Consider the following 15,405-nt stretch of genomic DNA (forward strand, 5'->3'; position numbering starts at 1 on the left):
GGCCCCCATGCCTTCTTTTTATATTTTAAAACATTGCATGACACAACGATGATTCAGCAAAGTACTTTATTTTTCTGTCAGGGTACAAGACTGGGAGCAAAAAAACAACACATATTCTCTTTTGGTAGATAATGCACTTGAATTAGAAACAGGTGAGTAGCTATGGATAACTTTTTTAAACTTTCCAATGCGTGTGATCATGTATCACTTTGGACTGGAAGCCAGGGAACCGTTCAAATCAGGTCAAATCAATCCAAAAGTAATACTCACTTGACTGAGAGGGAGAAATCACCGGGAGCACTTTCACTCTCCCTGATGAGGAAGGCACCATCATGCCTTTGTTTACCCAGCATCTCCTCAGCCCTTGCTCGAGGAATCTTCCCAAAAAACCACCTGCGCAAACACAGAACTGAAAATTAAGCCCAATTCAAATTACGTGGAAAGAACAAGTTTGGACAGGCTTGTTCCCAGAGTAACAATCTGACAAACAACACCAGCTAAACTCTTTCTGGAATGGGCGTACAGGCCATATAACTGTTTGATTTGAGAAATGTTGGAATAGTTGAGCATATATAACATGCTGCTATTTTCAGAATTCATCATCTAGTATCCTTACAAATTCTGGCAACGTTGAATCAACTTATGACAGGCAAATGGAACCTTAATTTGTTAACAGAAAATCCTTAGCTATACTTTGAAAGTTGAGAAAAATGGAATTATAAGGATATGAAAGATTCTTGCCTAGTTGCAGTATAATACTTGGTTTTAATAAATGTTTTCAATTCTGCAACAAACTCTATCTTATCAGTTTTGTTGATGAAGTAATATCAAGAGTCCAGTGATGATCAGATCAGCATTGTAGGAAATAATGGAAAATCTACAGACATATGGCAAGGAAGAGAATCAGTAAACGTCCTAACCAAGCAATGACAGCAAATCTGGAGAATGGTACAGTTGACCACAGATTGGAAGAGGTCAATCTATATATCAGTAACAAACAAAGGAGACTTAATAGGTTGTGCAAACTATTGTACACTATTTATTAATTTAAACACTAACAAAATAATTCTTAGGCTCATCCAATGCAGGCTAGACTTTACATGGAAAAGGAGATGACAGGTTTTCAATCTGGCTTTAGAAAAAGTGAAGGAAGACAAAACATTATGGTTGGTGGACATTGGATAATTGAGAAAGGCAAAGAATACCAGAAAGAAGTTAGAATATGTTTCATTGATTCATTGGGTTGTGTTCATTATGTCAAGATGTTGAAGGTAATTAAGAAAATGGAAATCTCACATTTCACTGATTAAAACCTATATACTGATCAGGATGCCATAGTACAGACCAACATGGAAAAGCAGATTGGCTCCAAGTTGGCAAAAGAATGAGACAAGCAGTATACTGTCCCCTTATTTATTCAACCTATATACTCAATATATACTATACTGAGGGAAGTTGGATTGGAAAACGATGAAAGAAACTGGAGGAAGAAACATCAATATTCTGCATTGTGCTGATAACAGTACCCTGATTGTGAAAAATGCAAATAATTTACAAAATCTAGTAATAAAAGTGAAGGAGCACAATGAAAAAAATGGATCCAAAATCTATGTATATAAAAGTGTGTGTGTGTGTGTGTGTGTGTGTGTGTGTGTGTGTTCCAGCATAACTCTGGAACACCTTGAACAATTTCAGCCAAACCTGGTACACAGATGACTTACTCTCTGGAAACAAATACAATGGATGTAAGACACTCCTAACACCCCTTGGTGTGTGTCTTTTGTTACGATACAGCCTGTTGCGCCTTCAAATGGCTTCTACTATACTGCCATAAAATGGCTTCTACTGTACAACGCAGTGGAGTTGCCATGGTAATGGCTTCACAATACCCCACAAGGGGAAAAACCCAACATTAGAAATTACGTTTGGTCCGGACATTTTCCTGCTATAGAGAAATACCCAGACAACACTGGGCTATCAGCTAGTTAAGTATAAAGATGACAAAACTAATGACAACAGGTAAAACAAACAGGGAAGATTTTGAAGTGGTAGATAGCTTCTGCTTTTTAAGATCAACAATTGAAGTACAGTGTTCACTGAAATGCTTGTACTTCAACATAACCTTCCTTTGGACAATAAGAGCTCTGACAGGCTAGTTTTGGGATTAACTGTTTCCAGTCCAAACTGCAAAGGAGGGCAGTCTGATTGATAGCACTTTTCCAATACTTGGGATGTCCCACAGAAAATGATCAAGAGCTGCTTTCTCTTGTTTTAGAGTACAAGGCATGGGATTTTAAATAGAGGAAAGCGGATCCTGATTATTAGGGAAAAATCCTGAACAGCAAGAGCAGTTTGATTAGGAATCAATAGTCCTGTGAGACTGTGGTTTGTTTCACTTAATGTGTAACAGGAGAGGTTAGATATCCATCTGCCTGTGGTGCTTTCAGCTGAATTCTCAAACTGAGGAGATATTTGGACTTGATGGTTTAAATGGTCCCTTCCAACACTATGACTCAATGACTCTAATCATCACTTGCTGTATTGAGCTATAAGTGGTTAACCTAATTTGGGTTATCATCGCAATTGAAATGATTGAGCTACAAATCAGAAAGTCTCCAGTATGAATTGTATCATAAATTCTTTATACCCTGAAGCTTCTGTCCCTTCCTATCTCTAACAGGGTGATATTAAGACTAGCTTGCAGGTTTACTTTAGGGACCGCAATTAGGGAAGATATGTGTTGCACCCTAATAGCTGAAAAATTATTATGTCCATAGGAAATGCTGCTGCCTTCTGTCAGAAGAGATTTAAGAATTACAAAAACCTGGATCTTATTGGATATAAACAAAAATACACATTTAGTGGATTACTTCCCAACATTATCTCATCAAGAGAACTGCATTTGTTCATTCTGTTTACTGTAGGAATTGTCAAAAAAGCTGGGTTTATTTTCATATCTGCTCCATACAATAGCTTACTTTTTTCAGAAATAAACTGAGTTTCCTTATAAATGTCCTTGCAAAAAAGTTTGTCTCTTGCAAATATATAACAAACAAAATAGAACTGTGATATATAGGTCCCCCAAATGAATAAATAAATGTATTGTTTATTTTATTTTACTTTATTTTATTTTAAAAGTTTACATGGCTCACTCTCAGTGACTTCAGGCAGCTTACAAAAATAACAATGTCATATGAAATAAAAATAAAAAGTGGCAACTACTGCCCCTCACCCTAACAACGGTCAATCAAATAAGCCACTTAATGGGCTCCATCCACTCTGTGTTCCTTGGCCCGCTGGCAAAACTTGTGAAAGAGTATGAAAGTGGGAGCCAATCTTATCTCCATAGGATGATCCATGGATCACAGGGGGGAGGAGAGCTACCATAGAGAAGGCTCTTCTTAGTCCCACTAGAAGTACATCTTTAAGGGAGTGGAACCACAGAATCCCCCCCCCCCCCCCCCACTCTTGAAGATGATCCTTCAAATAACCATCAAATAATTTGGCAAATATATAAACTTTATTGTGTGATCTGTTGTTTAAGCAAACCAAAGGGCATATTGGGTATTTGCAGTTATAGCACAAAAAATATATGTTTCAGCATGCACACTGACCTAAGTTTTTGGCTCCTAAATGTAGCAATTATTATTTATTCCTATCACCACCAAAGAACCTCTGAATCTGTTTGTGGTCAGTCACTACGGTGCCACATTATGCAGGGCTCAATTTGCTTCACATTCAGCATGTGAAGCATGTCAATAGAATGTAATTTTAGGCATGCTATTTATTACTAGAGTCAGCCAATTCAAAACCACACCACACTATTTCACCAATGAGCAAAGCAAACTAACTGAAAGCCAAGAATTACTCATTGCAATTTAACTGCATTCAATAAAAAGATGCCGAGTTTATGATCCATTCAGCATTTTTATAGTGGTGCCTAAAATCGATTTTTCCTCATATCAAATTTTAACCCAGGATAAAATGTAGGAGTTGCTCAAAGCTTATTAAGAAAAAAAAAGTCTCTACCTTTTGGGAGCTCTTCCTTTTTGTTGGAATTTTGGAATTAAGCAAATCAAGAACGTATTTATATCTTGGGGTTTTTAATGCACCTACAATTATTTTCAACCTTGGCTAAAAAGAGGCATCTATAAATAGCACTTTGCTTTATTTTTATCCTAGGTAAAACAAGACCTATCCAACTGTACTTTAGAACTATAGTTTTCCAGAATGATTGGCGGCAGAAGAAAATCAGTCAGTTGAGAGGCATTTTGAATATGTATTTTAGAAGTCAGAATTAGAAAGGAGGAAACAATTTTTTTAAAAAAAAAATATTAAGAGTACAGGTATTCCTCATTTAACAACAGCCTTGGACAGTGATTGCTTGCAACCATGACAGTGATGAAAAAGTAATTTTGCATTCAATTCTTTGCATTTATGACCTTCACAGGTTTGTAAAGCAAAGGAAAGCTGAAGTAAGATCAAAAGCACTGTCATAGTTTCCCTTAGCAACCACTTTGCTTAAAGACTGAGTTGTCGGTCCCAATTGTGGTTGCTAAGTGAGGACTACCTCTGTATATATTTTACTCTAATGCATTACTGGGAAAGGATAAAAATTATATATATATAATTATGAAGTTTATACTTTTTAAAATTACAGAACTTTGACGTCTGAAGTAATGTACATTTAAGCTTTGGGTGGCATAAACATTTAACAAATTAATGGCTGTTAAAGCCATAAAACAAGTGCTTAATTAGCTAACAATGATAGTATGGCACCCTACAGATACTGGCCCTTTATAACCTAATTTCAATGTAGTTTGCCTCTGTTAACCTCACCATTTCTTGTGCTTTGCAATCACCTCCTGAATCATCTGAGAAAGAGCTAAAATTGATAACTGGAAATGTTGGCCTGCTGGCCATATTTGGCCAGCAATATTTCTCCTTTGGCCCAGTCTCTCCTTTCAAGCCTAGCCCCTCTTCCACTTTGGGCCCTGGAACAAATCTGAGCAATCTCTCTGACCCAGCTTTCCAAGAACTGCCTGTTGCTTCTGAGAAAATCTTTCTTTAATAGAAGAATGTGCATGCATGTGCTTGTGTACCATCCCGAGAGATTGCCTGGGACAAGATGTTTAGAAGTAGAAGTGGCTACAATTTCCTTTTCCTATTCCCTGCCATTCCAATTGTTTACTGAATATGGGATGTAGACAATCATTCTGGAGTGTGGTGGAGTGGTTCGTCAGTCTCCCTTTTGCTCACAGGACTGGAAAATATCCCCTTTCCTTTTCTATCTGCCCTTTCTTGGCCCCTCGTTCTCCTTGACAAGGGAAGCAAAATTCTAACCCGGAGATAGAGAATTTGTAGCTCTTTGGGTGTTCCCAAGCTCCCAATTCCCATCAACCCCAGCCAGCATGTTCCCGTTTCAGAAATGAAGAGAGGACCCTACCTCTAGCTTTATTCTTATGCCTACAAAAGCTTCTTCTCTGGTTGGACTAATCTGAAAAGGGAAAGATGAAAAATAAAAATACAGGTAGCCCTCGACTTACAACCGCTTCATTTAGTTGTAACCGTTCAAAGTTACGACGGGACTGGAAAAAAGTGACATATGACCGCTTTTCATACTTATGACCGTTGCAGCATCCCGATGGTCACATGATCAAAATTCGGTATGCTTGGCAACTGTACTCCTATTTATGATGCTTGCTGTGGCCCAAGGTCACGTGATCACCTTTCGTGACCTTCTCACAAGCAAAGCCAATGGAGGAGCCAGATTCACTTAATAACGGTGTTACTGACTTAACAGCTGCAGTGATTCACTTAATGACTGTGGCATGAAAGGTCGTAAAATGGGGCAAAATTCACTTAACTTCTCAATTAACAATAGAAATTTTGGGCCCAATTGAGGTCATAAGTTGAGGACTACCTGTAAGACCAGGGGATATTTGCTTCACGTTTCTGTGCAACTAAATTGTTTCTTTCAAGCTCTGTGACGGCAGTATTTTTCTTTCTTTCTTGATTTTCAGGCTCTGGGGTTACACTGACAGATATTTTGAGGAGGGGGCATATTAGTCTGGACTTATTCTTCTGTAGGACTGAATCAGATAGTTGGAAGGGGCTAGTTAGCTCAATCCCCATTCTCCATTTAGTACAGTAATCCAAATTAAACCAGATAGACAGAGGGCTCTGCCTGAACAGGTGCAACGAGTGGGTGGAGTTTACCACCTTCTTTGATCCACTGCCAAAAAGCTATTCTTATCTTTGAGAAGACTTGGATTTAGATGACATATGATTTTAGAGTAGAGCTATTACATTTTGGATCACTGAGGTATTAGTGGGTTTTTTTTGGAAGGGGGGAGATAACTTAGAGAGCGAGTGGTGTAAGGCACCAGGCTAGAAACTGGGAGACCCCAAGTTGTAGTATCGCCTTAGGCAGGAAACCAGCTGGGTGACCCTGGGCCAGTCACCCACTTTCCCATCCTAAGGAAGGAGGCAATGGCAAACCTCTCCCCCCCCCAGAAAAAAACCTTGCCAAATAATTGCAGGGATTAGTTGCAGGCAATCACCTGGAGTCGATTTGAAAGCAACCCTCCTCCAAAAATATTGTTTCAGGAGAATACGGGTTGTAGAGCATGAAAGGCTGAAGATGGCAAAAACAAAAGGAAAGAGAATAATTTCATTGATTGCTCTGTATTCTTCTGTATTTTACCTCTGAAGAAAAAATATAGAAAAAAAGATGCCTAGTTCTGATTTAATATTGTTTTGATTTCATTTTACATATGAATTAAGAAACAGCTTTCCACAAATAAGAAATATTAATCACAGAAATTTTAAATATCAATTGCTACAATTTATTCCATCTTCAATAACAGATAATTTCTGGGTGTTGTTATTGTACAGTATTTCTTAGAGTAATCAATACTTGTGACACCAGAAATGAGTGGAAAAATGGTAGCAGGGAAAGCAGGACAATGGGCACCCTAAAACTTAAGAGAATTAGAGATGAGAATGAACAAAAGTTGCAAAATATAGGCAGTAAGAACAAACATGAAAAGCAGAGTGTTCAATATTAACTCTCCCCTGGAATCATTTTTCACTGAAAGCTTTGAAATGTTTACTGCATCATTTTTGTAGGCAGGTTATATGTTTAATTTTTTTCCGTAATGATGCAATTTCTATTAACAGTTTAATGAGTGTGAAGCTGCTATTAGAATTTTTCAGTACAGAGACCAGGGCCATGCTTACATTGCACTACTCACATCAAGACAAAACGCCCTATGCTTTTGCTACTGCTGACGTGTTACACAAACTTTTTGAGAAACTAAGATTTTCTGTAGGCTTTGTGTAGGCATACCAAAAATAATGTTGTCACTGATGAAGGAAAGAAATCAGCACAGGAAAGAATTTTAGTTCAAAAATGTGTTTCCACCCCCCACCGACCCCAGCTTTCTCTTTTGAATACATCACCACCGTCACTAGACCAGAATCAAATATTGTACTGGTTGAATAGCCATAACTGCAGCAAAAGCAAACAACCTGGCCTTAACTGCTGATTCTGCAATACTAGCTATGAATGCACTAACAAGGAACTCAGGTTCACATGATCTACTTCTCTGCTGCCAATGTAAACAACCAACTCTGCTACTAGCTTCGCTCTTCAGCTTGATGGTACCTGCTATTCAAAAATTGTGTAGTACATTAGATCATGATGTTTCTCACGAGACTGAAGATGTTTTTCTTTAGATATACATTTTAACTTAAAGAGTGTTTTCAAATGAATTTTTGGCTGGAGTTATCACCTAAATCTTATGCTTTAATGGTAGAAAATCAGATTCCCTCCTAGATTAGAATTTCCATGAGTCACAGCAAGCATGGCAAGTGACCAGTTATTAAGAAGAGTCGCAGTTCAAAATGTTTTCAGGGCGTTGTTGCTTATCTATGTTAAATGTAGATCCAAAGTTTGTGGCAAAGTAACTGAACTATATGATTTATAAAACAATAATTACTCCACTGCAAGCAGTCCTTGACTTAAAACAGTTCATTTAGTGACCATTCTAAGTTGCTGAACCGAAAAGTAATTTATGACTGTTTTTTACACTTCTGACCACTGCAGCATCCCCATGGTCACATGATCAAAATTCAGAGGCTCGGCAACTGACTCATACTTATGCAGTGTCCTGGGATCATGTGATCTTCTTTATAACCGTCTGACAAGTAAAGTCAATGAGGAAGCCAGATTCACTTAACAGCTTAACAGTAAATTTTTACTAACTTAAAAACTATAATGAATTTGCTTAGCACTTGTGGCAAAAAAAGCTCATGAAATGGGGCAAAACTCACTTAACAAATGTCTCACTTAGCAATAGAAATTTTGGGCTCAATTGTGGTTGTAAGTCAAGGACTACCTGTACATTGGTCAGTCTTGTCTCAGATTTATAAGCAACGATGCATTTATTTACTAACAAAATTGCTTTTATATTGCTCTCTGCATTGTAATTTAATAAAGAATTTTATTCCTTTGACCACAGCTCAGTCAGTAAGTGTGCCAAATAATTGAGGAAACAGTAATACTTTACTTACGGATGTGGTTTCATTTCTATATAATTTTTGGGAATGAAGCCATCTTTGCCATTGAGTTCTGCCTTGTACCAATTTTGATCACATTCTTCATTCAAAACCTGGAAAAAAGGGGAAAGGAAGACAGGTTCTATTTCTGGATAACATGCGAACAAACAATACATCATTTCAGGTTTATTTTGCTAACAGCCAGCTAGTTTCAAAGAAAATTTAATTATTGAAATGGGCAGAAGTAAAGGAGAAGTAAAGGAGAAAAAATAACCTAACTTTCTAAGATTGTATTTATGGGATAAATAGGTACATTCCAAACAAGTATAGCCCAATTTGCCAGTTCCATATTTAGTCTTTCAGCTTCACCATTTAGGAGTTTGGTTAAAGTAAATCAGATGTTTAAATGTCAAACTTTATTCTTTCAAGCCTAGTGTCTTCCCTCTACCCTTGCCTAAAACGTTCACAGAGTATTTTCAAATGACAAAGCAATTCACTTATTTTTACTACATGGCCCAAAGGGATATTGTAAATGCGTGTCTTGCTAATTGAAAAGAGTAAGAATTCCACCCACACATATTATCCTTATCCCCCACCATGGGATTTTTTTTAACCAGTAAAAAGTCTACATAAAACCGTAACACCTTTTAACAGTTTCTATTAAGCATTGAGAAGAAAAAAAATGTTAATTTATACAGAAGTCAAAATTATATAAATATAAAAATCATTATACAAGTAAAATAGAGATTGTGTTTTGTACTTTACTTTTATTCTAGTAAAGAATAAAACTTATTGTACAATAATTCAAAGATACTCTCAAGTGTAGGTTTGAAAACCAGGATAATGTCAGAGGCAAATAATCAGGGCAATGTAAAACGGAACATTTATCCAAGCTTGTACACAAGAATCTGCTCAACTAAAGGTCAATACTAAATTGGTCCTAATTAAGGATCAAAAGAACTCAGGAGGGGGTTTGACCTGGAGCACTTGTGGGAATGCAAAAACTCTAACTTGATGACATGCTTAACTCACCCAGCTCTGCCTGCTCTTCTTCTATAGAAGTGGCTCCCAGCCTTTTGGATATTAGGGACCAGTTCCGTGGAGAAAGCTTTTTCCATGGACCGGAGGGGGCGTGGTTTCGTCTGCTGCCTGCACCCTGCAAATGGGGCTTAGCTTGTTTGTGCGATCCGGTTTCTGGCATCCCATGGACCGGTGCCGGTCCATAGACCAGGGGTTGGGGATCCCATTCTACACTAATGTTTGTAGTGTAGTATAGTGGTACATTAATGCTTATATGTGTACTAACTCCCAAAGATAGTGCGTCTTTCTTTCTTATTAAAATCTCTTACTAAATACAGAATATAGGTTTATGGAGAGTTGATACTTGACTGAAAATTTAACATGAGTTCTTTGTAGAACAAAGTTTTATAATATATTGAGGGAAAATGAGAGACTGTAAACAATGAAGATAAAAGCTCTAAATATGTCATAGGTCAGAACTTTTATCTCTATCTCCACTTATAAAATGTACCAAAAATAACTCTCTATAGTTACTTATTAATACTTTCAATTTCCTATTAACTTTTACATAGTATAGACATGCCCCATACAACAAGTATCCTAAAACGAGAATACTAGAAAGTAAACTTGTCCTTTTTAAAAAGTGCACAGCTGCAGGATCTCAAGAATGCTTTGTGTGTCATACATGCAAGATGGTGTATGGCTATCACTGAAAGTCAGCAACACGTCTTCTAATGGAGCAAAACTCACTAATTAAATCTAACCAAATTATTGGGGAAGTGAAGCAATTTTTTTATGTTGGAAGATTGCCAATTAGGCTAGTTTCAGCAGTTACATTTGAGTTATGTGTACAGCAATGATGAAATTGCTTAGGACTCTTAAGTCTTCAGGTTCTGAGCTGGGCAAGAAATTTTTCCAGAGGAATTTTGCAGGATTAGCCAGGATTGGGTATTGTGATGTCCAATTGGCCTCGAGACAGAGTTAAAATTGAAGCCATGCCTCTGTGCTCCTTGCTTCTGATTCCCAGTTTCAACTCTGTCTGGCTGAAGAAAGAGGAGTTGCTTTTGGTTCCTGATTCTTCCAAAAGCAATCCAGTGCCATCCTGCAATTTCCTCCTCCCTGCCTTCTTCCCCTTGCCTTCATCTGATACCTGGAAGCCTCTCCTTGGTGTGCCCTGCTCACGGCCGCCAGTAAGGGCTTTAAAAGTTACTTCTTGAGGCTAGAGGCAGGATGCCATTACGGCAGCCATTTTGGGGCCTCAAATTCCTGCGGGCCGCATGGGCTGGGGCAGAGGCTATTACGGAGCCTTGTTTTCATCCCTGCCTTCCTGATGTGGCCATTCCTTCTACAGCGGCGGCAGCGGCAAGGCCCTGCAGGGCTCGATCGACACCAGGAGGCCCGGAGCGGCGGGGAACAGCGAGGACTGCGTGGCACGCCATGTGGCGCTGCCGGCAGACACGCAGCTTGCAAAAGGGGCTGGAAAGGTCTACCGGAGGCTGATTTCGTCGCATGGAGGCCGTGAGTGATTAGGGAAAGCTGTTTTTTTGGTCGCTGCTGTTCGGGTGGGCTGAGCCTGGTGGAGCCCTGATCTGGTGCCACGGCAGATGCAGAGGAGAGCCCAGATTCCCCCCCATTGTCCCCTGAGGAGGGGACCTCCAGTGGGGCCCGAGTGAGGCCCACAGCCTCTGTGAGACTGCGAAAGACTGCAGCAGCTGGAAAATCCTCCAAGGCCTTGCAGAAGGATGAGGAAAGGAGGCACAGGGCCCTGGAAAAGCAGGTGTCCAGGGCTGAACAGAGGGGTAGGCCTAGTTCTCCCCTTCGGTCTAGGTCGCCTATTAGATCCAGGTCTAGGTCTCCTCACAGGGGGGATTCCCCAGTGAATCTCAGGGACATTTCACCTTCCCCCCCCCACTCTCCATGGTGGAACAGGGCCCCTACCTAAGGGATTCTTTTCCCATCAGGCCATCATTGGCTCCACACCCTGATGACTGTGCACAAGAGGAGGAGGAGGATTCCTTCGTTAGAGACATGGAGCAGCTTCCAGAAAGCGTTCAGAGGTTTATCTCCTCTGCAATTTCACATGGAATTTCTGCTGGGTTACAAAAGGGGTCTGTGCGACCCACAGTGGTGGCAAAGGTCCCGGGGGGGGAGGGGTGCCACTGCTCAGGCCAGGTTGAGGCCTTCTCCCTTGGAGGTACACTGGCCTGTTTCTCCTTCTCTAGCTAGTAAAGGTTCCATGGCGGGGGATCAGGTTCAGAGAGAAGTAGACATGTCACATTTTAAGTGACAGGTGGCGGCCCTCTCCACAATCGTTCGAGGAGAGGAGCTCCTTCCACTTTCCCAGGTTCCTCTAATTAAGAGAATCTCCGTCCCCCGGTAGTCCACAGGTTTCCAACACAGAGCCTCACTACGGTTCTCCAAGCTATGGCAGGAGCACCATTTGAACCTCTGAGGATGGTTGACCTGAAGTTCATAACCTTTAAGATAGTGTTCCTTGTGGCAGCCTGTCGCATCTCTGAACTGGGGGCGTTGTCCGCCAGGTCGGATCTTTGTACTTTCCACAATAATTGGGTCATCCTGCAACTGGATCCGACCTTTATTCCCAAGGTTAATTCCCTTTTCCACAGATCACAGGCAGTGGTATTACTGGATTTTTGTCCGGAACTGTCTCATGATAGGGAGCGCCTTTGGCACTGGCTGGATGTCAGGCGTGCATTGCGCATTTACCTGAGGCATACAGAGAGCCTCAGGAAATCTGAGGCGCTCTTTGTTTCCTTTTATCTGTCTTCCCTGGGGAAGAGGGTGTCTTCCTCGGCTATAGGGAGGTGGATCAAACTGGCCATCGCATTGGCCTATGATGTTCAGCACCTTCTGGTGCCCCAGGGCATCACAGCACACTCCACCAGGAGTGTAGCTACCTCAGCAGCCTAGGTCACAGAGGCGTCTATTGTGGAGATTTGCAAGGCTGCCACATGGGTGTCCCCGTCTCCCTTTATCAGACACTACAGGTTAGATGCGTTTACATCGGCTGATGCGGTGTTTGGTCATAGGGTGTTACAATAGGTGGTAGCGCATGAGGAGCCCAGGACCAATAGTGCCCCCCCTGACAGATGTTAACTGTTTTGTTTTTAATATTTTTGGGGTTTTAAACTTTGTAAGTATGCTTATTTATGGACTTATTTTTACCTCCTCTGCACGATTTTATGGTGCTATCTTGATTATTGCTCTGTACGTCGCCCCGAGTCCCTGTGGGGAGAGGGGGCGACTAATAAGTTCAATAAAATAAATAAAATAATAAATAAATAAATAACTTGGGTATGTTCCAATCTTGGCTAATCCTGCAAAATTCCTCCAGAAAATGACAGTTGGTCTTACCTGAACTGTTGTTTGAGGAGGTTTTGCAGGATTAGCCAGGTTCCCGCTCTAGCGTTGGTCCAGGGGTTGGGGGAGTTCAGAGGGTAGGGTGTTTTCCCTTATGACTTGTTTTCAGGTGTTTTGAAGTAGTCTTGACTCGTTGAAACTGGGAACCAGAAGCAAGGAGCACAGAGGTGGGTCTTCAATTTTAACTCTGTCTCGAGGCCAATTGGACATCACAACACCCAATCTTGGCTAATCCTGCAAAGCCTCCTAAAACAACAGTTCAGGTAAGACCGTCATTCTCATCAAGACATGGCTTTCTCTTCCCATGGTTGTAAGAAAAGGCAATCTTAAAATTAATACCCTAAGAAATTTGGATGTTCTGATAAGTATGATACATATGTGTGCAATCAATGATTCTTGTTTTTACTTTTAAAAGCAACAGCTTTTGGTCACTGCTTTTGGACCAGTTCTTTATCACTGAGCAAGAATCCTGGTAGAAATCCCTTAAACTTTTTGTTATTTCATGGAGAAAATAAGATGATGTCACCTAATTGGGTAATGAAACATTTTCAAGAAAACAACCAAGCTCGGAGAGCACCAAGGACCCCACAGTTCAACCCTACAGCTACAAATATTCTGCTCTATTGAACCACAGTGTTTGGTTTGTGTTTCTTATTTTGGCACAAAACATTCAATAAACATAAGAGTATAAGAAGACTCCTCACTGTTCACATGTTCAAAGACTTATTTTACATTATAAGATTATAATTGTTTCAATTATTACTTTATTCTGTGTCTGCATTATATAAGACTATAAATAAAAACCACCCTACTCTCTGCAGGCCTCTGCAAGTATATTTATATTAAGTTGTAGCATTAATCCTCTAAGGTCTAATAACTCACTCATTTTAATTTTAATATAGTCCTTCATGTATAATCGTTCCCAATACGCTATATCTCTGAATTAAAGCAAACTATGGGAAATTTCACATAGAGGCCTATGATAGACATATTGATACAGTGTTATCACTGCTGATGATTATGAACTTTGTCAGCGGCAGTTTTGTCAGTTCCCAGTTTTGTAATCTTGAACTTAGCAATTATCTACTTCTTATTATTTTGACTTGTAAGAATGAAGTCTACAAACCCCACCTCTGATTATCTACTATATGATCCAATGTGCAATTACATCAGATTTATATAACACATTCTACTTCTCCACAAATGTTCCTTACTTGATCCCTCCCTCTCTTACACACACACACACACACACACAGAGGGAGGGAGGGAGGGAGGGGAAGAGAGAGATTTCTGTAAATATGCTCTTGAATCATGTGGATGGAAGACTGTTAGCTATCTATGATCCTAGACAATGTCCTCCCAGAACTAATTATCCAATGACTCTGAACTTCAGAAATTTCCAAGATCTAAGAATGGCAGACACAATTCATATCGGAAGGTGTTACTAAGAGGATGAGATTTGGAATTTGGTCCACACATTTATATACTGAGAAAATGCCAGCATTCACTGCTCAATCACTTTCATTCTGTATTTATAGTAGTCACTTAAAATATCTTTATCCCTTTCATTGTTTCTGGAAAATGTTCCTTTTCCTGACAAAGAAAACTGAAGATTATCTCAAATAAGCAAGCCACTGTACAGTGAAGACCAAGAATTCTTTCCCCAAAACACAAGAAAAATTTAATGGGGCACCTTCCCTAATTTGTATGCCCTCCAGATTTCAAAAGACTACACTTCGGCTTTCTCTCACAGTTGGATATTCTGAGGTAGTTTGGATACGTATATGTTAACAAAACATTATATATTTCCTTCCAAAATTCCCCAGCCTACATTTTATTCGGGGAGTGGTCAGGCAAACTTTTAGAACTTAATCCAACAAATCAAACTGGTTCATTGTGCTCTGAATCTGGTATAATGCTGGAACAGAATTTTGTCTGAAGTAATAGAAAATGCTTCCAATTCAGAAGATTAATTTTCAAATAATTGAGGACCATCCTTAGAATATTCAGATCTGTGTGATCAGGGGCAGAAAAGGAATAATTGGAGTAAGATTCCATTTCTGGACACAATTGGTTTTGTATAACTGTACATTATTTGCTTCTGTACATTATTCTTCCATGCTGTGGTCTTCTAGCTAAAAATGGAGGGGAATGTTAAAATAAAAAGGAATCATCGCATGCTTAGATTAAGATCTTCAAAAAAAGCTTCATGATCTTTGCAAGGTAGGATCAGCTAGGAAAGGCAATGGAACTCCTCATCTGGTGAAACCAAGCCAGGAGACTATGCTTTCTTGAAGCTGGAAATGGTGCATTATGCTTCCCTGAGGAAAACCTAGGCCAGTGATGGCGAACCTATGGATTTGTCAGGGCACGCGAGGCGCTGCCCTGTCAGCCTTCGGAGCGCTCAAAACGACCCTCCAAGCAAACCGGAAGCGCTCTGAA

At 39.9% G+C, this 15,405-nt stretch overlaps 1 protein-coding gene across 1 annotated transcript in view; it reads right to left on the minus strand.

The window, feature by feature from the left end:
* GRB2 (growth factor receptor bound protein 2) overlaps positions 1–15,405 on the minus strand; it is a 68,934-nt gene that overhangs the window by 7,398 nt on the left and 46,131 nt on the right. The window contains exons 3-4 of the mRNA XM_081968249.1: positions 8,578–8,675; positions 271–393 (exon numbers count right to left, since the gene is read on the minus strand). Of these exons, the coding sequence (XP_081824375.1) occupies positions 271–393; positions 8,578–8,675 (221 nt within the window). The remainder of the gene's footprint in view (positions 1–270; positions 394–8,577; positions 8,676–15,405) is intronic.

The sequence above is a fragment of the Natrix helvetica genome (genome assembly GCF_964273705.1).
Source record: "Natrix helvetica genome assembly, chromosome: 1".
NCBI lineage: Eukaryota > Metazoa > Chordata > Lepidosauria > Squamata > Natricidae > Natrix > Natrix helvetica.